At 37.2% G+C, this 25337-nt stretch overlaps 1 protein-coding gene across 1 annotated transcript in view; it reads right to left on the bottom strand.

Moving 5' to 3' along the window:
• Positions 1-25337, bottom strand: part of PNPLA8 (patatin like phospholipase domain containing 8) — a 36890-nt gene that overhangs the window by 9314 nt on the left and 2239 nt on the right. The window contains exons 5-10 of the mRNA XM_061361167.1: positions 24791-24940; positions 23398-23549; positions 21597-21691; positions 16860-17031; positions 11995-12052; positions 9592-9786 (exon numbers count right to left, since the gene is read on the bottom strand). Of these exons, the coding sequence (XP_061217151.1) occupies positions 9592-9786; positions 11995-12052; positions 16860-17031; positions 21597-21691; positions 23398-23549; positions 24791-24940 (822 nt within the window). The remainder of the gene's footprint in view (positions 1-9591; positions 9787-11994; positions 12053-16859; positions 17032-21596; positions 21692-23397; positions 23550-24790; positions 24941-25337) is intronic.

Below are 25337 nucleotides of genomic sequence, written 5' to 3'. Positions count from 1 at the left end.
CATACAAACAACTTCAAGATTCACATCCCGACCCAGTTCTCCCATTGCAGTGAGCACCCATGACCAGTGTGTTAGAATATCCACATAGAAGGTGTGAAGGCTTGCTCAGTGAAGCATCACTGGGCTACCAACTTAAAACTTTTAATATATGCTTTGTGAAAAAGCTATCGACACATTCAGATTTGACTACAGAATAAACTAGCCCCTATAATGTTTATCATAAATATGCTCTCCTCAATAGAAAAGTTACATGATTAGGGATCTGCTGTCATGAGTAATCATCCTGGTCATAGTACTACTGAGGATGAAACTGCTGAAGAGGAGCTCCCAACAAGTACAGGTAATGTTTTACCTCCCTGCAAAAACTGTTTTGACCCCATATAAACATGAAAAAGTACAGAAGTAACAATTGTTTCCTCTTGATCTTGGTGACAAGCAATGGATGGCAGTGCCAATATTTCTAACAAATCTCGGTCTAAAATGTACAGTGCCCTTAAACAACTCATTTTAGCTTCATTCTAATGGCAGATCTTACCCACTCTGCTGCATGAGAGACGAGGGAGTTGTTTGGTTTTTTTTGTTAATAAATCAGATCATTTTCTATAGACTATGCAATGACCTACAATTATCTCTCTATACAAATATTTCATACGATTCATATGTCATGCTAACAGGGAAGTCACTGGGCCAGTGACATGTAACTTATAACGTATTCTGCACTATGCTGGTTCCCAGCAGTCCTTAATTGATGACAGGTATCAGTGCAATCCTCCTGTACACCAAATTTCTAAGAATTTCAGAATGAGCTGATACTGTTACTTAACAAAAGGCAGAGATGCTCCTTTAAATTCCTGAAATAAACTTCTTGTGCTCATCAATTTGTAAGGCTCAATCAAAATTACCATTTCTCTTCAGACACTAGAAAAGCAAACAGTCCAGAGCAGCGATAAGTTCCTGCTCAAGTGTACACTGAAAAAGGGATTCCCCTTGACCTGGCTAAAAGTTCTGCAGAAAACATTTGTGCAGAACATTAAAATTAACTGCATTTGCATTCGTATTACTGAACAACACTGACCATACTGACAGTTTAAAAAATACCCCAGAAGGCACATTAACTGCATTTGTACTTCTACTGCATCAGTTGCAAAGAGAACGCTTTATACTGAGATCACATCAGATGGAGTAAAACCCCTAAATTTAGTAAGGTTTGAAAGGTTACTGGAAAGCTTCCTTTTCAGTACCACTGTTCTCCCATACAATATTTATCTTTTTTCTCCTGAAAATTAGCAACACTGTAATACATTGTTTGCATACACACAAATGTCATGCTAAATGCTTCGAGAGCTATCAATACTTGTAGCCATTACAAGCCAAACAATCTATTTTACATTTTTTTTTTACCCTATATTAGCCATATTTGCTCTTGACATATCTTTGGAATGAAGTGATGGCTGAGGTGGCTGGCTGGGTGTTTATCTTAAATTATTAACTCATCCCAGCCAGTCATTAACTCACAGAAACGACCAGCTGCTCAGAAGACAATACTGAATTCATAGGTTTGTGTCAGATATGGAAGATGGATTCTTACACTGCACAGATGAAGATCTGGTAAATATTAACAGACATCATAGGAGAATTATTTGGCAATAAAATACATTGTCAGATATTTCATTAAAAGTGTAAGCAGGTGCAGCACAGATTTAATTAAATGAATTCTGCAATGAACAAAAGCACACGTCACTAAAATAGCACATATTTTAACTGTGGTTCCTAAATAATGAATGGCCTGTAACATTATAAGCAAAGACCACAATGTGTAACCTAACTGACCTGGGGCTGAATCTACATTGGCTCCAAACACAGGCCTGACCTCAGGTTCTCCATATGATGTTTGGGAAGCACAGGCAAAGTTCAAGAGTACAGTTAAACACAAAACCCTAAACCACAAATAAAAAACTCCAAACCCACAGATTTGGATATGAACTACCTAGTATTTGTATCCACAGTGGGGGCAAGAAAAAGGGGAGAAAGACTGAAGGAAAAGTTCTGTATTTTCATGAGTCATCTAGATTAAGAGGTACATGTCCAGATGACAAAATACAAAGATGGGCTTAACAAAGGGAGAGAGATATTGAAGTTTTTATAGGAAGAAAATCTGAACTTACATACCAGACCACTGGCAGCAATGAAAGAGCCTGCAGTGGAGAAAGAACAGGCTAATCGATGGGATAGCAGTCTACAGTGGATGGGGAACTCTGGCTGGGACTGTTTTGTATCAGAGCAACTCAGCTGGTTTGGGGCTCATCCTCTTCATTATTCTTTTCTCAAAAGCATGCAATTGCTAATGAAGCCTGTTACTATAAAGTTACAGGCTTTGTAAATAGGAAGGCCCTACTGTAAATATAGAGGGACTCTAAGGAAACACAAACGAGACAACATATAGCCAACCCAAGTGTCCATAAACAAAAAGCTGTGTTCTTCAGAACTAAGCTGTAGTGAGACTAAACAGGAGAAAGATCCAAGCAGAGCCCTATCACAGAATGATTAAAGCACCTATATATGAAGTAGATGTTGAAAAGGCAACTGTGATTCTGAGATGTAACTTCCTCTGAAAAGGAAAGAGAGGACACAGATAAGACATCACGTAGAATACAGTGTTCCAGGCTGATCAAATTAATTCCTCTGAATTTTGCTCCTAACTTAGAGCTTCTAGATTCGAATCTGGTGTTTCATTCAACTTTGCACAATGTACGCTCAGTCATGCCAAACTACACTGAATAGTCCAGTTTTGAGAAGGATTACTCAAATTGGAGCAGGTGCAATGAAGGACCATTAGATGATCAAGAGAACATAGAGTCTATTTTGCAGGATTCAGACATACTGGCATATTTAGACTAACAAAATAAAAAAAGAATGAGACTGCTTTCTATAAACACATCACAAGGGTAAATACTGCAAGAAGAACAGTACTGGCACAAAAAGAATTTGGATTCATTAGCTAGGAACTGAGTTAGGAGTGAAAATAAGAAATCTTCTGGCTATGACAAAAATGAAGAAATATCTTCTTGAAGTAACCTTCTACAACGGCAGCCACAGCAAAGTCAGCTTTGAATGTTTATGAGCTAGCTACAGTCTGGGATGCAGCTGGTGACCACGGCAGAGGAGTGAATCTGACCTGAAGGAAACTGTTTCATTCTATACTCCCTCACCCAACACTCCCCCACCCAGCCCAGGAAACATCAGCTGAAATAATTCTAAATTATGTAGCAAAAAAAAAAAAAAAAATCTATCTGCTCCTAAACCCAGCAGTGAAAATATGCACCACCCCCTCCCAGTAAAAGAAACACTGCAACATAAAGAATCCTGAAGAGCTTGCCAACTGACTGGGGGTTTGCAAAACTAACACTATAGATTAATCCCTGTATTGTAAGAAGCTCAGCACAGAAAACAGTGTGTAGACATTGTGCCCTTTTTGACTAACAGGAATGCACTGGGTATTGAACTAACTTTATGGACATCTTTTACACATGGCGAAAGCTATTCCTATCACAGTACTAGAACCTGTATCGAGGACAGGAAGAGGGCAGTTCCTTAAACTACACACAAAGGGCAAATCTGAGGCCAGATGGCAGCTGACAAAGCTGCAAACAAGGGTTCAAATTAAGCACCAGACCACCACGCACCCACACGATTTTTAGGCTTTTATGACAGAGTTATTTGGTACAGAAATGTGGGAGGGGAAAAAGTAATCAGAAATTATCAAGAACTGACAGTAAAGTTTTAGTTTTGATCTAAGAAATGGTGGCCAGTAACAGCAGAACTGGAGAGCAGCAACCTCACTGTCTGTACAGAGGTTATGAATCCACTCAGCTGGTAATTTTTCACTATACCAGCTCCTTCAATGTCACAAGATTTGTTTTACAGCAAATATTAGCTGGCAAACAGTGTCACTAAAGATACATGGACTCAGAAATCTAAGCAAAAAAAAAGTTAAATGTAATACAGCTCATTTGAGAGTGAGTTTGGCTTTTCTTTAAATAAGTACTCTGAAAATTACATTAGCAAAGCATTACTCTGAATCATTTGAAATAAAAGAATATAATGCTTCCAAGTTAAATTCCTAAATAAAATATACTCTCAATTTCATTTCACTAACTAAATCTTCCAATAACACCTCACTTAGCAGGTCCCTGCAGAGAGCTGCGGGCACTCTGCTCTAGTGCAGTAACCACAGCAATTTCACAAAGGCTGATAAGTGGCAGCATGTGCGTCCACCTTAAGAGCTGCTACCAAACCTCTAGAATCCATAAGGGAAAGCAATGCATGCCCATGTAGCTAACACAATCAGTAAGTCCCCTTTTCCTTAAACAGTAGGCGAGACTGCCTCGAAGGCTGTAGGAAAATGTGTATGGCAACAAGTAGACAGAGAAACAAAGAAATATTTGTTTCCATCATTGTGAGAACAAGATACACCTATTAAACCACAGTCTGTATAAGCTCTGGTGCATTCTGATCACCATGGCATATCCTAAGAATGAAAAGAACTTCAATGTGACCTATATTCTATGTCTTCTTAGAGTCTGGGAAGCACCCTTGAATCTAATTTTAAAAGCTACTGTGTAAAACCAATTAGGGTAGGATCCACTAAGCGAATTACTTCTGAAGGCCTCTCCTGTAACAAGCTACAAAGATGAAATGGCTTTGTAGATTTACTGCTTAATAAAAGGAAAGGAAAGGTTTTTAAAATATGAAGGAAGTATGTACTAGCTTTTTCAAACGAAGGCAAGATGTAGAATTTTAGTTACATCATATTATTGTACTATAAATCTTTTTTATTTCTAGGTCGTATTCCCACTACACATCTTCTTATACCTGCATTATTAAAACTCCTCTAAAAGATTAGCTGTCAATTTAATCCCTTTACTATCTGATCTTGCTCAAAGAAAATATTATTAGAACACTACTATAAGTTAACACCAGCATTTTAATAAATGAAATTGTAATGCAACAATAAACTCATGGAAAGCTATCACGAAAAGGGTGATCAAATTCTTTGTATTAAATACAGTATGTTTCACTTGGAGAAAAATCTGTGGCTTTGCTAAACTTGCCAACGCCACACACACACACATACATGCTCCCTGCTGCCTTTTAATTAATCCTGTGGGACAGATTTAGTTTTTACTGTAACACCTAGTAAATGAAGTGTGCATAATGATTTTTTTTACATCTTAAATTGCTCTTTTAATTAAGTGGTAGTTTCCTGAGCATAGCGTACTGTCTACTCAAGTGACATTACTGAGCACCCCAAATGGCTTCCACACTACAGGAAAAAGAGAAAAGGGAATAGATATAAGAAACAAAACCCCACCGTGGGAAGTAGGAAAAAAAGTATCACTGGTTGTAACAGGACTGGGGAGAGGGTCAGAGCCCTCAGCGCTTCATAAATAGATTTTAAAATAAAGGAGCTGACATGTGGCAATACAGCTTCTATATTGTAACATCATGACTTGGGCTCTCTTGACTTGCATGGTTTCTGGAGAAGCATGTTACAGGGATTAAATCCCTTTGAATGTTAATGTGTTCCTCTTTTGAACCACAAAGAATATTAATCCTCCTCCCCTCATCTACCAACAGCTGCACTGTTTTTTCCTACTTGACAGAGTGGAACCAGATAGCATGGCATGATTGACCTGAATGTAAATATTGCTCCTTGGTTTGGAACTGCTCACTTTTTGCAGAAGTTTAACAAGCCTGCCATCAGCTCACCTGCAGCACAAATGAGAGTTCAGTGTACAGGCACCTAGGAGCCTCTTGCTTCAAATACATCAGAAAAACTATACAATCATTTATTACCTAATTGAAAAAGTTAACACACTCTACAATCCCTTGAACGTTTACAGTTGCAAGTATAGGAAGTCAGAATGCTCCCAGAGAAAGCCCTTGCATGTGTATATACATGCATATATAAATCTATAGATTATGGAAAGGTGAACAGCTACAGTTGGGTTCAGGCATGATTCCAGTGTATACATCTAAGGACATACACAAAATCTTTATGAATCAATCTTAACCCTACATAGAACTCATTCAACTATTTCACACCATTTGAGGAAGTACTCCCAACAAAAGCTAGATAATGTAAGACAAGAATATGCAGGCTGACCATAAAACAATTCCACTAAATTTCCATTATCAAAACAAATATTTTCACACATTTGAATAGTCCTAAATCAGATCAACTGCCAGAGTGCTTTTCATTAAGATTTGAACTTACCCCTGACTGATAAGCTAACACAAAACCTGGTCTCTACATAATCCTTTAGAATCCCAAACTTCAAAGCCAGGATACAAATCTCATTATATTTACTATTCAGAACGTTTCCAGATATTTTACAATCATTTTCACATTTTGGCTGTCTCTACGCTTTGAATTATTTAGAAATACCGAGACTGCAGAAGCAGGTTATACATAAATTAATAAGAAACTGGCATAGTTTCTGTTCAGAAAATAGATTATGCTGATTGATTCATTAATGGACGTTTCCAATCCATTAAAAAAAATATCCTCAAAAGACCATCAGCTTTCTGACACTACTGCAGTATTGGAGCCTTTGGCATAAATTATTATTTATTATTTACAGTTAATGCACACTCTGCTGATGCACTTTTCAAACATTACAGTACTACTGAGGATATCTAACAATGTTATGCTTTATTTATTTCTGTAGCTCAAAACCAGCCCAACCTGTTAGGTACTGTACAGGCTTAAAGTGGTAAGACAGAAGAGAGCAAGTACTTCCATATAAAATACAAATGTTAGTATTGTATGTAACCTGGCCAACGAACTTAACATGACAATTGCAGTGCACTTTTAGAATAAAGATGCTTAATAACAATCTACTATCTCGTATTTATATGAGCTATAATTAAGGACTAAGTTATTGATATAATAATCACAAAGCTATTTTAAACAGAAATATGGCTGCATTTAGGATTATATTTACTTAAAAATGTATTTATGCATACCTGTTCTTTTCAATTCATCTTGGATACTTTAACAGAGATAAAACTCTTGATTACCTTGCATTTTCCACTGAGGTACCACTACACCCAAGATCATAAGGTTAACGGTCTGCTACATGTGTGAGGGCTCTTCCCACAGGGTTAAACCAAGCTAATTCAAGGTAGATTGAGTGTGCAGCAGTGGATTTGTAACCTGAGACTGAAACCAGCATGAAGACAGTTATGTAGCATTCACCACGCAGCACCTTGCTACCTGTCTGTCCATGAAAAACCAAGCATATCCCACACAAAACAGATAATTATGGAAATAAAATGTGGTAAGAAAAGCATAATCTAGGGAAAGAAAAGCATGAGAAACATGAAAGATGACAACCTTCAGATTCTAAAAGAATTCAAAGATGTTTAAATATAACACCTGGGTAGAAAAGAGATTTTCAGATTATATGAAAGCTTAAGTCAGAAATTTAGTATTCCGTTCTCCTACAATTACCAAGTTTACTACTGAAAACACATTTTTGTGGCTTACAAAGATGAAAAACCCATGCATGCTTTCTAGTAATTAAAATCCATCAAACAGAAGAAAGTGGTGAGCTTGTGGAACAGTGTTGGTAAGATCATATGTAAGGGCTTTGTCCAAAGACTGTGGAGTAAGGAAAAATGAGCTAGACTTCACTTGAGCTCTGTGTCAGAGAACACTGGACCTGATCTCTATTAACATTAATCATACAATCTCTAATCTGGCAAATTTGACTTAAAAGTGAGTACAGATGAAATAAGTACCTTACCACATTTCACACAAGTCTGGCAATTCAAAAACCATTTTAAGACAGGTAATTGTCTAAGCATGGTGTAGAAGTTAAAAGTCACGCTGCTTATTTAGCTATTCTTCATACAGAAGCGCAGACAAATTTCTATGCACTCTCAATTAAAGGAAAGAGCGGGTGGAAAGGTAAGAAGAGAAAGAAAACTGCTTCACATAGCTTAACACTGACCCATTCAAGCAGTTAAGGAGCAGCTTGGAACAGCTCCAAAGGCTAAAGCAGCTCTCCTTCCAGTTTTGCTTAGCCAGATGGAAGACAAACACATTTCAGGATTTCAAGCAGTGCTTAGGCTTGGAATACCTGATGTGTTACTCCAGTTTTAGCTTTAACCCTTCCCCTCCCCCCAAACTTATGTGCTTATTTCAGGTAGTATTCGATTAAAATGGTTTTGGGATAATAAGATACACTGTGCTAAAGATGCTGGGGGGATGGGGAGACCCTTACAAAAAGGAGAAACAATAAAATGGAAGAACTCTTGCGATCTGTTTGATATAGCAGCACCATCCTGCTCTCCATGGAATCTTTCCCCTCACCCCCCAACTAATATAGCTGCATATATTTATTCCATCTCCTTAATTCAAAGCATGGAAGTATGCTGGGTTTTTCTCAGATTAAATTCTAGCTGTTTCTCTGTATCAATGCTTCTGTTTATTATCTTAATCTGATGTATTTTTCACTATTCCATTTCACAGTCCTTATTTAACTGTTAGTCTTTAAACTTCAGTAGTACATACACACATTACAATGCTAATGACAATACACAGCCCTTTAATGGACACAAGAAATTCTGTATGCAAATCAGATGCATTTACTACTGAAACCATGATATAAATAGCATAGTAATAGATGCTTTCTTTAAATTTAAGTGAATCCTATGCTGTCTTTGTAGAAGACCTTGGGCTCAGTCACCCTCTGTAGTCTTTTCTGCCATGCATCTGCATCACATCTTAAAAATAAATACTAACTACTTTACATTAATATGTACTGAAAAAGAATTTCTGTAAACCTCAGACAACTACAGAACAATAAAGGGGCATCAGAGGATGAGAACAGAATGGTTTAAAAAAAAAAAAAAAACTACTAAAGAAGTTAATTTGCCTTGCTCTTTCCTAATCAGGGTCACGAACAGAAGTGCGTAACAATAAAACAGCACACACTGTTGAGAAGAGACACTGCTTTACCCTCAAGGGAATTTATTTTGCAGTTGTCTTCAAGTTTAATCTTACTGCTGTGGCATCTCTTATTCTTTTCACTAGTTTGGAACCAGGGTAGAGCTTAATAAGCTATCAATGGAAAGAATTAAAACTAGAACATAAACCGAAATTATGCACTAATAAAAGGCACACTGACATGTGTAACTTGATTATTTTTTTTCCACACTTTACAGTATTGTTAGACTTTAAGTCACACCATCTGTTTAGTGAAATAATGCTCAATGAAATACCAGTTGTAAGCAGGAAGTCAAAGGCAATTTACAACTCGTATAAGGTTTCCTTCCAGGCAAAGAAGAAAGGAACAGTATAACAGCTTAAGTTTGTATCAAGACGACTTAGACTTTGAAGCCTCTAACATTTCTAGTTCTGTAAGGGCTATACAAGCTAAAAATTTCCTTTCTTATCCCTATGCGTCCTAGACTTCCTTTCTGCTACCAGTTTACTTGCTTAGTGCTGATTCAGAAATTCAGACGACTTTTTTTCTCAGCTTTAAGATTGGAAAATATTTACTGAATAAGATTTCAACTTACCTGATGAAGATAGTTGCCCAAAACATATTCCTGAAAGTAACCCGGTGCAGCAGATGATGCTCTAATGGCCTGCCACAGTTTATACTGACAGCCTCCCATATAATGAGACTTAACACCAGGAAAGTGGTTGTAGTTTCTAAAAACAAATGCTTTCAGTGGTGTTCCTCTGTTTACAATGGTGCTTACGGCAGATACCTAGTGAGGCAGGAAGAACAAAAGTAGTTATGTATGTTAATAATAATATGAGGACGACAGCTTTCCACACTATGAAATTCAATTTATACATTAAATGTGTCTCTGGAATCCTACTCAGTCTATTATTTATTTATTTTTATAATGCCTACCTTCATTTTAAGACATGAAAGTAAAAAAAACCAAAAAACAAACAGAAAACAAAAAACCTCCCTAACGAAAAATGCTCTTTTTAACCTGAAATTGATTGTTTACACTGGCTTTTCTGTTTATACCACTCTCTATCCATCGGTATTTAAACAAAAAGCTGGTGCAATCTATACAATTTGAAAATGTTTTGCCTTTATGAAAACTCTACTAGTTTTACTTAGTGTCTGTAACCAGCAAAGCAAGAACGTCATTAAATACAAATGTTAGAAATGCCAATCAATTTCTTCCTCTAAAAAAATGATAACTCAGTATTTCAAACTGATTTAAAGGACTGCAGGAAGAATCTCTCCCAACGACAAAATCCCCAAAGAATCCAAAAGAAGTCTTTCAAGGTTTTTGTAAGGACACTGAAATGTAATTAGCAAAAGTCCTATAAGTAATTTTAAGTGAAAAGACAAAAATCTACTTCCATAAATCTAAACACATGACTGCAAAGAAATAACATTTTACAGATGTAACATGTGAGGTGAGAGTACCTATAGTTGTAGTGAGTGTTAGAATGTGCAAGACCTTTTAGTGGTGATGAACCCAGCCTAGCTGGCACTGACAGAACAATACTCTTCCGTAGCCAAGTGGGTGTTCAGTTATATTTTGTTTACTGTTTTAGAGAAGGGTGTATTTGTGAAACATTTCTCAACAGCACTAGGAGCTGACACTGATACCACTGCATTAATTTCCATTCTTCAGCTATGTTGTATCATTTAATTCACAGTAAGCCCATCCTTATAGAAAAGGAAAGTATAACTTCTATTTGATAATGCACAAGCAAAACATGTGCGTGATTCATACTGCACCATTCGATGGAGGAAAAGTTTCCTGTTTTGGTAAAAAGGAAGGTTGGCTTCTAAGTACTTCTAAAAGCACTAAGAAAAAAAAAAAGCCTTTGGAAAATTTAATAGAAAACCGATGCTTTAATTTATTTTTGGCAATACCCATATATATTTTGATGCAGTCTAAGTTGCAAAGTCCTGAGCACCTTCTGGAAAAATCTGTGAATTTAACAGCAGCAGAGCATACAACCGCATGTTTGATTTTGCTATGCCTTGTAAAGAGTGCCACCACTGCCAGCAAAACAAACCGATTACTGGGAATAGCCAGTTTCAGGTCTATTTATATTCACATTTTATTACTGAAGAACATGGAAGGAAGCCAAAGATCCCAGTTCAAAGATAACTTTCAAGTCAATGTAGGATAGCTTCTCTCTCAGAAAGCAACATACCACTCCAGCCTTTTCATGTCCTTGTTTTAGACATGGACTAGGAACGCAGTCAGTCAAGCACATGTTTCTATGTTTAGAAAAATGTGAATATCTTCCATTTAACAGTAAAGCATTGAATATAGTGCTATGACACCAAAACACCTGTTAATTACAGATTGTTCTGAAATACGGGCTATTATATTTCTCTTCTTTCTTCACACCCTATCCTTCACCAAGAATAAAATAACTTTCCTTTCTCATCTTTCACTCTCGTGCTGCTGCTGTATATAACACCCCTCCAATTAATTTGGTGCCCTTTATATCTTACAGGAAGAGTGAAGATCTTGCGGCCTACGAATGTGACTGGAGGAAACCTGGTAATCCACCTAAAGTGAGGAGCAACCCTGTTCTCTCATTATACAATAACACAGATCACAGCTGACATGACAGGATCTCCAGATATCAGAATTCTATTAAAAAACTCTCAAACTCTGCACAACCTCGAGAAGTTGACCTAGTATTTCTCTGCTTACAACCCTTAAAAATAAAAATCTGTGAAACATATTCTAACTTAAAGTATTAACTAAAACTATGAGAAACTGCTCAGAAGTTTAAGAATCTAATGATTTTTTTATCCTTTAAGAGAAAGGGTTATCTCACACGGAAGCTTGGAGAGCATATCAACACTCAAGCTGTTTATCCAATGTTCTTCTGGGCACAGTACTTTTACTCAGAACTCTTAAAAGTACTTCTGGAACACAAAGTATTTACTACTGTGTAGCTACTACATAGTATGTACTTACCTTCGGACATTTGGAATTTCTTGCAGTTTCAATCAGCAGATTTGAGCCCATTCTTTCTCTACAAGTGGAAAAAAAAAATAAAGGATAAAATGCTGTATCACTTTAGCATGAACAAAAGACACTGATTTTTACCATCCTTACTTCTGAGAACTTTGCATTTAAAGCATCAGTGCTCAGATTTTACTTTAATAATCAGATTTCTCCAGTTGACTTCAACCGATCAATATTCCAAACCTTCCAGGCTAATGGAAATAAGTTGCAAGAGTGACTGAGATCTTGATTCAGTTACTTCACCACATACTTAACCATAAATCATGAGGATTACTCAACTCCTTTGTGAGAGGAAAATGAAATACTTTGTTACATTTAAAAATTAGAAAAAAAAATCAATATCTCCTTATTATGGTCTTTTGTAGTAACAAAAATTACTCTCCTGAACTGTTATGAAAAAAAAGCTAAGGAAAACACCATTCTATATGATTTAGAATTTAAAACATCTACATGTAATCTTCCATAACAGGAATTCGATATGCATTTAATACTCCTTTTTAAGGTGGAATTTTTTCATACGCATACATTTGTATAAATCTGACCGTGAAATTACATGAGCATTCAGCTTTGTAATTTATCACCACATCGGCATTAGGGTCAGTGTTCTAAGCGTTAAGTAGAAGGCAGCTCTCCTGCACACTGCAGGAGGCTGGAAGATAGCTTACTCATCAATAATCTCATATCAGCATCTGTTTCATCTTCATTTGGTACAGTAAAAGTATAAAACTCTACAGAATGGGTGCTCATCCATAACTATTCCAAACAGGCTTTCTTTTAAATCAGGAAGTTTCCTTCCTCCCCTTGAAAATGGTTCACCCAAACACAGGTGGTGCCTTAACCTTATTTATTCTGCAAAGACAGTTTTCAGTATTGCCACACATTTTAAGCACAGTGATATCATGGGCTGTTAGGAGAGCATCCATTTATAGCCCGCAGTACTGTGAAAGTAGGTAGCACTGCTTCCACTGTTACCAGTAAGACCTTTATCAACACAGTCAGGTCAGAATATCAAAGAGCTTAAAATGGTACCATACCAGCAGTCCTCAATGCAGACAGTAAACTGTATTTGGAAGCAGGACAATTTACTGTTCCACTGGTGGGTATCTGGACTTGAAAAATGGCTGTATGTGTGCCTTGATAGGGAGGGAGACAGACAGCTTCTAGTGCTGTGATCGAAGACTGCTGCTGACACAATTTTTACATCAGTAGCTATGTCTTACTTCCCCCCACCCCCAACAAATGTTTGAATCCCAGTCTCAGTTACCAACCAGAAGGGGAGGAGTGCCATCTGCACTCACTAAGTAGAGAAGGAGATGAAAGCACACAGAACCATGAAGTAGGAATATACAGAAATAAAAGATGAGATTGACAGAGGTGAGATATGAAAGACATCTACTGATTTGCATCGCTTTCATCTACTTCATCCCAAATATCTGTATTAGACAATTTTTCCCAAACCCTGAGTGCAAAGATTAAAAAACTGCATAAGTAATATTCACTGCTTAATCATAGGAAGTGTCCAACTGGATTATTTTTCTTGCATCTTGTTTCATAGGAAGGCCAGGAATGGATGCTTCAGAGTAGGTACGAGAAAGTTTTTAAACTACTATGCAGCTTTACGTTGTAAGGTCTAAAGAATCACCTCCAAATTTATTTTAGTTTTGGTGCTGGCATTAATACTGTAATTGCTTATTATATGTCAATCCTCATTGTTCAATTATTTTCTTTATCAAAGTCGCAACACAATTTATTCCACAGTTTATTCACGTAATGTGTTAAAAGAGAAAGTCTCCTCATTTTAATTTTGTGGAACAGTCCCTTCTTCTTCAAAAGAGGTGAGAACAGTAAGTCTCAAGATATTCTACTGTTTTTCTACAAATTACTGCTTTAACTTGTTTGCTCTTTGTAAAGATAAAGACTCCAAAACCCTCTGTTGCCTTTAGGTCACTGGCTACTTTTTATCAATCTTGTGATAGCGATGTTCTCTAAAATGGGGTAACTGGAACCATAAGTAGTATTTTAAATGAAACTGAAACTATATTAAAGCATTGTAACAGTTTATGTATTTTGAATAACAACTGTCATATACTGAATCATCTTGTTTGATCATGAGCACACAATCGTTTCATTAAACCATGCATGACAACACTCGAATTACTTTTCATATTAGTTTAAATCCTGTAAGCTTTTTACATTTTTTCCCTCACAGGTTATTACTTCACACATACCTTCATTTGCCATTCTGTTTTTCCGTTAATCTGCTTTGTTTGTGTTTGGCTGTGACTTATGTCCTCTAGACATGACCCACCTAAACAAGTCTCCTTTACATATGTTGCTCTTTCATTGCTTCAAGTCATTAGTATTGCAACACTCATTTCAAAAATGCTGTGAAGAACATATTGCCAGCCATATGGTCAAAGAAACATACCAATGGGCTACAGCCAGGATACAACTGAATATTCTGGATAAAGGCCATTCAATCCCAAAGGCAAAATTGTAACTTCTACCCCCTTCTAACAGCAACAAAAGTTTTCAGGAAACTACCACAACTTTGCCAAATGTACATAGGAGATGTACTGCATGTTCCATAAGGATACACAATATCTCGCTGATAATGCTGCAAAATCTGTTGAGTGTGTCTGGCGAGACTAACTCTTACAGAAAAAGTGTTGCCTGTCTAGCCACTGGAGAGTCATCTCAATTTACACTTCAATTTGCATAACAAATGCTGGTTTTAAGTAATATTCTTGTAATCCCAAACACAGGCATTATCCATTTTCCCAAGGATGAAGAACGCGTAACTTTTATCCTACCCTCTATACAGTGCTTGACTGCTTCTCAAGATTACAAATTCCCAGTATGGGATTTTAGTTAACTTGTGAAACCCCTTAGCTGCTTACCAAATTTCTCCAGTAGTTTCTCAAGACAGTGTGAAAGAAGAAAATTGTGTACGTGAACTACAGTCTAAAGAAAGTAAGACAACTTGGAACTGTAAGCCAGGCTTCTCACAAATGTAATTCAATATAGCATTACACAGACTGATGTACATACAGTAAGTATAGTTTTCTGCACAGAGTAATAAAAGTAACTGTTAAAAACTGGTTCTGAAATTGCATTTCAACGAACACATGAGTTAAACACATAGGAAGAGTTAAAATGCATGTAAGACATAAAACAGATTTCCTAGAGCACTGAGAAATTCCTTTTCAGTTGTCATTTTCTGAATACACGCAACATTAGCCTAATGCAACATTAGCTTAATTACTTTCAGCAAGAATACTTTCTGACAGAAAATAATACCATCAATATTGTGGTAAGGCTAAATACATACTGCATTCCTGTTAACAGATACCCTGTTTCAAGCAAGGCTGACAAGTCTACTACCATTTAAACAACATCCACCCAGCACTAGCAAGGCTTTAAAATTTAAAACAAAACATAAATCAGTTTTCCCCACGCAGTGATTAAAAGACCTTCTTATTGCCATAAGGAAATGGTATATAACCTTTCAATTCCCTTCTTAGTTGTAGGCTTCCACACCACAGGGAAGCCTGCAGGAATCCCTGCTATTTCAATAAAATGTGGAGGCATAGCATCTCCCTTCGTCAGTGCAGAATTAGGTCAACAAAATGTCATTTCATTAATTTAATCTATGGATAATATATTAACTGCCTGGCTTCTGTCCCCTGCACAAGAGCAGAGTGCTTTACCTCCCTCATGTGTTACATGTAGCTGTAAAGAATAACAGCATTTTAGTTAAAGGCATGAAACATACTTCCACATGAGGTAATTTTGAGGTGATTTTTCACAATATTGTTTTGAGTTGGGCAGGGGAAGAAAAGAAGGCAGGCAGAGAAAACTGTTGTTTCTAAAAAACAAAAAGGGGACGGGGGGACGGGGATACGACGCCAGGCATCTGAGAAGGAAAACTCATATTGGTAAACATGCTCACTCCTGAAAATCTGCCAAGGCACAGAGAAATGGTGCTTGGAAGCCTCTCTCTCCACTTCAGCAAAGAAGTGTGATGCTTAAAACACAGGCAGCACATTTGTCACCACTACAATGTCCAGAAAAATCCTCTTCCAATGCCATAAGTACATTAATCAAGTTCTAGAGGAACTTGCCATGACTTATCGAAAGAAAGAATTTGCATCTTACATTTCCACTAAGAGAATGATGTTTCAGCTCTTCAGTAGCAGTGCCAGCTTACACTGTTAGGGAAACTACAACATCAGCTCTACAACTATGACACCAAATACAGATGAATAAAATTAAACTAATAAAACTTGTAATATAATCTTTTTCAGTGACTTTTCCTGAATGCATTTGTATACATATCTATGAGCAAATACCATTCCATTGCTGACTCCCATACAGTATTTTTTGATTGCAATCCTTAAATTTCCCTTTTCAAATGAAGGGGCAATGGGCAAAACCACTCAATGTAGCAGCTAAGATGAAAAATCCCTACTACAGCAGATTATTTCATTTCTCACTATGTCTCCTATAAGAAAAAAGGCACAGCAGGTGGCCAGTAAAATTTGTAGCAGATCTGTAATGAGTCAGATCAAGCAGAGCTGGCAGGCATACAGGAATATAATCAGAAATGAGTGCACCAAAGCTTACTTTATTCCCCACAAACAGAAATCATTACATTAAAGGCTTTCAATGTTTTGGTAAATATGAAAACAGTAATTTCAAACAAATAAGAGTATATGCTAACCCCTTCTACTGCTTACCGGTGAAACAACAACAAAGCTGAGGGGTCTCAGGTATTATACTAATTATTTGTCACATAATCATTTTTTACTTACTTGAGTATTTTTTCCCATATATCACTGTCATAAAAGGCATGGCTCCAACCCATTTTGACTGTTCCAACAATGACATTCTGCTTAAAAACATCTGATCCTAACTTGCGATATAGTTCTTCGCAATCATCCAGAGGGATATGGAACAATCCCAACATAAAAGCTAATATAGCTCCTGAAAAAGAAGTATTTTGAAATGTAAAATATAGCCTGGAGTAAGATTATAAAGATACATTACCATTTCATGTTGTTCATAAGTCAGCAGTATCACTATCTTGAAAAGGGAAGACCAATTGACATTCGTATCATTAAATTTCTGTTCAGAGATCCCAAACTATGCTTTAAAAGAACATATACAAGATAGAAAGAGTCTACACCCCAGAACAGAATTATGAGAATTTGAAAAATGGCATTATTTCATTCTGCAGTTTTTATCCCTAAACAAAAGCATATGGCAGAAAGCAAATGAAGTCCACTGCTTTAGTTGGAAAGAGAAATTAGTAAGAGAAATCTATGGTGTGGTATTAAAAACATATCTGGAGCACTACTTCCTATCTGGCAAACTCTGATCTTTTCAGGAAGGAAAAAATCTAGGAAAATTCTATAAAGTCTAGTTTGGAATACATTTAGTTGAAACTATTTAGTCATTCATACACACTGCCATCTAGTGTGTGCCTCAAAAATGATGACCTACTCCTCTAGGAACAAAACAACAGTATCCAAAAAGGCTGGTTGCGGGATACCATTGAAAAGACTGGGGAAAAATAGTGCAGCACTACAACTCTAAGATACATTAAACTGAAAGGGACATATACTACCTTTAAATCTACTTGTGCAATACTGTGAGGACATGGAATAATTAGGACATGTAATTTTTCCAATTTGGACATGAATGCAATAGGTTTGAAAACAATTTTAAAACGAATAAATTCTTGAAATAGAGTAAAACACATGCAGAAAGAAGTACATAAAGGTAGTTACAACTGGTTTTAAACGAAACATGATTTCCAAGCTTCTCACAAACTCCACCACCATGGTAACTGAGTGTCAAGGATTGACGGTCTCCATTTATTTCATGTTGTTCACATGCATCACACATGTTTAACATAACCTGGGTCAACCTGACCTGTTTCATCAAGAGACAGTTGCCCAACTGTCAAATTACCAAATGCCTGTTTTCAACACATGGTAAACAGCTAACAGCAGAGCAACAGTTTTCCCAGGTTATGCAAAGCCTCTGCTACCTTCTTTCCTTTTAATTCTCCAGCAACAATTCTACTGCATCACACACTTGCTATTTTGGTGAACAGTTTCAAGCACAAAGAGCCAAAACTCGTAACATGTCCAAACTCATTTTCACTTCACCTCCTGAGAAACAGCACCCAAAACTGCAGACAGCACCCAAGTGGCAGCGGATACTATCAGAGTCAGGGTATGCATTAAAGGACTCGGCTGAAACCTGCTGGACAGTAACAAGACACTCACAGGGCAGCAAGGTCAAAATCAAAACATAGCGCAGGCTCTATCAGACAGTCCAGTGAGAAACATTTGACACTTCCATCACTGTACCCGTATCACAGACTCCTGCACTCCAGCCACCATCTCAGCCTTGACAGTCAACATCTCAGTGGGATAAAATACCTCAATAAAACCTGCAAGGCTAAGGAGCACATCTTGAAGAACATAGGAATGCTGCTGGCTAATAAGACACCTGAAAGACATTCAGTAATGGGAAACGAGGAAAGACTCATTCACTACTATAGTAAGACCTCAGCTGAAGTGCTACATCTAGACCTCAGGGACATTCTTAAAAAAAAAAATGTGGACCAATGGAAAAAAAAATAAAATTACACAAGAGAAGTCCTCAAAATAAAAAAAAAATAAAAAGCAAAAGTAGAGGAAACTGGTGTGTAAGGAAAGCCTGGTCACTCAGGCTATGAGAAAAGCCTTTAAATGCACGGAAGGCAGCTGCAAAGAGAAGAATCTGTTATCTGTGCTCCTGGGGAGTCAGGACAAGAGGAAACAAACTTGAACTGCAACAGGAAGATTCACACTGGACATCTGGATTCCCCCCCCCCCAGTTGCGAAGACATCAGAGCACAAGCACTGATTTTCTGAAGTGGTCTGACAGGATCCAGAATCTTAGAAAATTGTCAGTACACCACTGATCTTTCCCTTGGGAAATGAGATAACCCCCTAAGGATGCTTCCAGCTCCATAATACATGCCTTGACTTACTCATGAGTTCAGAAAAACAAAAATCTTCTTCCAATCAGAAAGGTTTTCAAAATGCATTTTAAAACTGGAAGGACATCACGGGCAAAACAAAATCATCAACACAGAGAGATGCCAGCTTTGTTTATGGAGGCTCATCACTGGTAAATCACTGAAGGCTGGAAAGATACATAGGGGCACTAGCCCCATGCTGTTCTTAACTTGGGAGGAATATTTTGGGATAAAAAAAATGCAAAATTCACACATCCAAAATTGTGGATGTGTACACATTCACAGTACAATTCAGTCATGTTTGCAATAAAATGCGCTGGAAGCAATACAAGAACTTTTGATCACAATATGTCAATGATCAGATCCCTCAGATGATGCATCTGAATGCAACTAATTATTATCTCAATGCAGAAATTTAGGGGGAAAAAGAAAGCATGAATTATTTGAGCAGGCCAGCACACATGAAAAGCACTTTGCCTCATCACATACTCTTGATGTTATAAACTGCTCCCTGTGACTGAATTATAAATGCACCACTGTTCAGAAGTAACTTTGATATACTGGGAGACAGCATCCAGCTGCAAGCTTCTGCAAAACCTATAGGCATATGTACCATCAACACAAACCGAAATGAAGTACACTGCTAGCACATGCTGACAGATACGATAAGGTCTTCCAGCTATGCCCTGTCACCTGTTATTGCAAGCTGGACTACTGCACACAAAAGCTTGACAGTGTAAACAAAGCTTAACGGAACACATTAAGTATTTACTAGGAGTTATAAAACCCCAAATCTGGTGAAGAATTAAGAATAAAGTTAGTTCTAATCAGAGTAGTGGGATCAAATTAAGAATATCAGGCCCCAACATCAAAGAACAAATGCCTTTATTATGACTGAAGGAGACATTAGGGAAGTGTTTTGTTGTGAAATACCTTCCAAGGAAGATATTACTTACTGCCAAATTAACTTCTTTTTCCCTTCAAAGAGTTTTTAAAAATATAAAACCATATTGTGCCCACAAACAAGTTCTGTGTAATAGACCTACACATTCCCATCTTCTCTACTATTTTGAGCCTATTAAGCAAATCTCTGGGAACACAAACATTGTATCTACTCATGGTAATTTGCATTTAATGTTACTTTTTGAATTAAACTGTATGGAAGATTAAGTATAGCGGGAAGAAAAAAAAAAGAACAGTTTTGGTTTCTAAAGGAAACTGAGCTACTGAGCTGCAGTATTCCTCTTCAGTTAAAAATCAGCATTATGCTGCTGCTGGTCCAGGATCATTTCTAAAAGACACGACTGTTTTTTAAAAAGAAACTTCTGCTTTAGAGTTTCCTACTTCCTAGGTAGGAGTAATGTCTTATTGAGTCACAAGAGTAATTAAGCCTGGGAGGGACCTCTAGGTCATCTAGTCCAGCCTTCTGTTCAAACAGGTTCGATTAGAACAGGGTACTCAGGACTCATTCCGCTGAGTTTTGAGTATCAACAGGGCTGGAGATTCCAAAGCCTGCACAGGCAACTCCTTCCAGTGTCTGACTATCCTTGCAAGGAAAGCATGATACCTTATACCTAAATGTAATTTCCCATGTTCCAACTTGCCTGATGACTTTTCTACCACTGTGAACCTTCAGGAAGAATCTAGGTCCATCTTCCCTGCATTTTCCCATTAGTTGAAACAGCAGTAAGGTCCCACCTTAGCATTCTCAAGGCTGAACCAACCCAGTTTTTACACTCTCTCCCTCTGTGTCATGACCTCTAGTCAGTCCTCTGACCATCTACTTGGCCCTATGCTAGACTCAGTATGTACAAGAACACACCCAACAGATTAAGAGTTTACTGAGGAGCCCATAACTACACATACAGTAGCCAAAGACACTTAATCTGCTGGGTATGTTCTTGTGCATAAGAGCCAGTATGTAGTCAACTTTCTTTGCTGCAGTAGTACACTGGTGACTCACGTTTTCCTTGTTCCAACAAAACCTGGTCTTTTTCTACAAAGCTGATTTCTAGTCAGTCACCTCAGATGGAGGACTTTGTACCTGGCTTTACTGAACCTCAGGTGGTTCCCAACAATCCTTTTCTCCAGCCTGTACAGGCCAATCTGAAGAGAGTTCACCACTGTACCAACCATTTCCACATCACCCAATATCTTGGTACAGGCACACTCTGTCCCACTGTGCAGGCCATTAATAAAGATAGGAAACACCACTGGCCCAGTATCAGTCCATGAGGCACATTACCTTCATTGCCAGTGAAGCCCCATAAACATTCAAGCTATTTCTATCTGTGTGCAAAATAGAAGGTTTCACACTCATTGAAAAGATGACAAATGTATCACGTATCACTCAAAGTTCTTACTCGGAAAAGAAAAACTTTAGAACTCACACCTGTACTTTCCCAGCTTACACTCAAAAGTCAGAAACTGGCAAGTTCTGAAAAATCTACATTTATTCTCAGACATTATTTTACAATATTGATAGCAACATTCCAACTTGTGACTCAACAATTACCTGTGCTTACACCACAGATGTAGTCAAAAAGTTGATGAACCGGCTTTCCAGTTAGTTCTTCTAGTTTCCGTAGAGTCTGAAGTGCAACTAAACCCCTGAAACACAAAAATCCCCTTCACATGTAAGTTTTAAGATAATCTTTATCTTACATAGCACTGATTAAGCCCACCTTTGCTTAATTATTACAGTTGTGACTGTAAGAATCCTGAATATTTCAGGGAATGAAGGAGTAGCAAAATTAAAATGGACTGATGAAAAATAAATACAATTGACATACTCAAGCATACCAAAGATAGAACTCAGCAGCTACAGCCATATTGTTTTGTTGCCAGTTTTGTAGTCAAGGCTCAAGAATGATCATCTGTGGATGAAGACTCAGGATAGATTTTAGCTGCATCCACACCACACAGCACTTAAAAGTTTGGTCCTAACAGGGCTATATATATAATGCTGTTTGGGACATAGTGTTTTCTGTCTGTAGTTTTTCTTGCTTCAACTCTATGTGCCTGAAACCATGGGAGAGATGCATTCCAGAGCACCAGACTTGTGTTTCTGCGGCATGAAACAGTATCTGGCATGCAGAGGTGCTAAATCTGCTGGGCTAGAGCTAAAAAACTACATATGGCAAAAGGAGCACCAAACCAAGTATCCATTTTACCAACACATTCTGCTCAGAATGGCACCTCCTCCATGCTGCCCCAAAATCTGTCTTGGCTTGTGCTGAAGAGCTGTAGTTAACCCAATCCAAAACTATAACCAGCTGAACACGACCAATTAAGCAGCATAACAGCTGGTACTCAGGCTCACTGTCTGGACTTGTTTCATTTAGCATTATAGATGTAGGTACTGCTTTCTAAAGATAAAGTGTCCTATAATGTCACTCCCCTATGAATCTAACAGAAAAATTAAAACTCTATGTTTATATATATAGGCATCATACATTATCTGCGAAGCATCCTTCTTCCTACTTTGTAATCTCTTTATGGTTTACCATAAACTTCAACATTTGTGTTTCCAAAAGTTGTGACATACACTTACACCTTACTGAAGACAACTGATTTTGATGAAATAAAAACTATGGGGAAACAAAAAGCTTGTGAAGCTGTTTCTGCAATGACTTTATACTTTGCTTTCTACCAATCGATATTTGTGAATCAGTAAATATTTGACAAGATCTTTTCAAATGTGCCAAAACAAACACAGCTTGTAGTAAACCTCAGACTTCAAATTTAATGAACAGGCTTCTGCTACTACTCTTAAATAATTGTTGGTAGGTGCATAAACTCACGCAGAACTAGAGCATACATAACTAAGGACATGTGGTGCATAAATTAAAGAAATGGACAGCATGAATAGAATAGCTTTCATCACAAGCCTATTCATTCTTTCATACACAACCACTCCTGCTAAGGCAGACATCCTCCAGAAAAGTACAAGACAACACGATCTCAAGAGTATAAACTACTTCTAGCATTTTGCAGTAGATTTTGTATTTCTGAGATTAGATTTATGAATGGACTAACTCAAATAACAATTTATTTCCATAGCAGAAAAAGCCAATGCAAGCATTTAAGTGTATAGCCAGCTTTAAAAGGGCAAGTAATTTCAATGTCACAGAACTATTAATGCATGGAAATTTAAGCACAAATGTAAGCAAAAATAATACCCATCACTTGGACAAATGTAAACAGAACTCTAAATCATAAATGGCATCTTTGGGCATAAACTTAAAGGGAAACTTCAATTTTATTTCCAGTTATAATATGAAAAAGACTACAAGCATATAACAGAGAGGTTTTACCTTGTTCCTCCTCCATCAATAGTGAGGATTCGAATACCCCAGCCTTTCACAGGGTCTGTATATCCAATTATAGCTAAAGTCTCTCTAACAGCAGCCTGAAGACTTTCGTCATTTGCCTGTCTTAGTCTCAGTAGGCATGGGATTATTTTTTCCTATTGATAAATACAAAGACATTTCATTCTAACTGTATTTATACCAAAGAATCCATGCTTAAATTTACTTGTTTGGCATTTCAGTATAAAAGTTGAAATATTAGTTAAGCTCAGATGAAAACTTCTTTAAACCTGTATTTACCCATCCCTCTAGCAAGGGAAAGAAAGGACTCCAATCTTACATCATATATGCCTCACTGCTGAACTACAACCTATCAGAATTGAACAATCGAGGTGAAAAGTAAATCTTTCCAATCTCTAGAAAAGCTGCATTTACCAGCAGTTTAGTTTTACTGACTTTAATGTCACACTGGCCAAACATAAACTCAAGTACGGAGCACACCAAGTACAGCTAAAGGCACAGATTTTGATGAACAAGCATCACACTGCTTCAAAACAGGAAATACCTTCCAAGTACATTAATATCAAAGCAAAATTAAAATTAAAATTCTTCCTCACAGTAATTTTAAATGTACAATTATTGTCACTAAGATACAGAGTATTATAATCAAAATGGAAGTAATGAACGTACACTTTCATAATACAGTAATTCACACATATCCATGTAGATGTCTGATCTGTACCCTGCCTGGATGATTCATCTGGCCTGCACTCCATTCCCCAAAATCTATCTTCCAGAAATTCCACAATCCATGTCACACATCTGTCACATCTTGGGGAAAAGGGCATGAGACTGACAAATGCTGTGATTTGGCTCATATGGCTAGCATAGTCTACCATCCCACCTCCTGTCCTCTCACTGCAGGAAAGAGAATGAGTAGGATGAGATTACATGAACTTATTTGATACTTATACTCCACCACTATCATCCCTCTTCAAAGGAAGCATGTAAATAAGCATAAAAACTGCTGGGCATATGCAGATCAACTGATCAACTGTACTGTACACTCCCATCTGGGCAATTGCGTCAGAGGACACAGTGTAGGACTGTCGCCTACCACTAGAATAAACTATACTATCTATCCACATGACAGTGCTGTATGCTTCTAAATTAAACCCTGCAATCTGGAGGGCCTTTAGCTAAACTGAAGAGAGTTTGCATATGAATCTGCTTGAAACAGCTAAAAAAAATAGCTACAGCAAGAGACATTCACATTGTAATAGCTACAAACAGAATACATGACTAGCCCACAAAAAACACGTAAGAAAGTTTCATGTTATTCTGTGTCAACAGACTGTCAGCTATTTATCTTTCATCTAAGCATAAAGACTATATGTACCTTAATTGCAACTCCTCTGCTCTCTGGAAATTCTAGAAGGTGATAGGTCAGTTCTTCAACCCTGCTGATACAGACTCTTCGATTAGAGGATCTTCGTAGTGCTTGCACTAAAGCTCGAGTTCTGTTATCAATACTCACTCTTGCAATAATCTAAAAAAAAGATAAAGTTACACAAATAACACAGAACTACTCTAAGAAATGCATAAGCTTTGTCAAGACTAATTCCAAACTGCTATTTTAAGATTTCTCAGAAGTAATGGACAGCATGTTGTACCAGGTATCTGTCACAGACTCCAAGAAAGCATTGCTTAAACGTGAACAGGCAACCTTTTGGTTCTTTGATTACTAGAAAAATAAAGGTAGCTCACAGCAACAATACACCAAACAAAACACGTGTCAGCATGTACTCAGATGTATTTTTAGGACAACTCTGAAATCACAGTATTTGAACCATGAAAGAGTCTAAGAAATACAACTACAACAAATAAAAGTAACTAAATTTTTCTATATACATATATATATGTACCTACATGGGTATATACTTATT

This window comes from Neopsephotus bourkii, unplaced genomic scaffold (assembly GCF_033783945.1).
Source record: "Neopsephotus bourkii isolate Nb327-2 ecotype Australia unplaced genomic scaffold, CSIRO-AGI_Nbou_v1 NB_1053, whole genome shotgun sequence".
NCBI lineage: Eukaryota > Metazoa > Chordata > Aves > Psittaciformes > Psittacidae > Neopsephotus > Neopsephotus bourkii.
The sequence above is the reverse complement of the archived record's forward strand: the minus strand, read 5'-3'. Positions and strand labels throughout refer to the sequence as shown.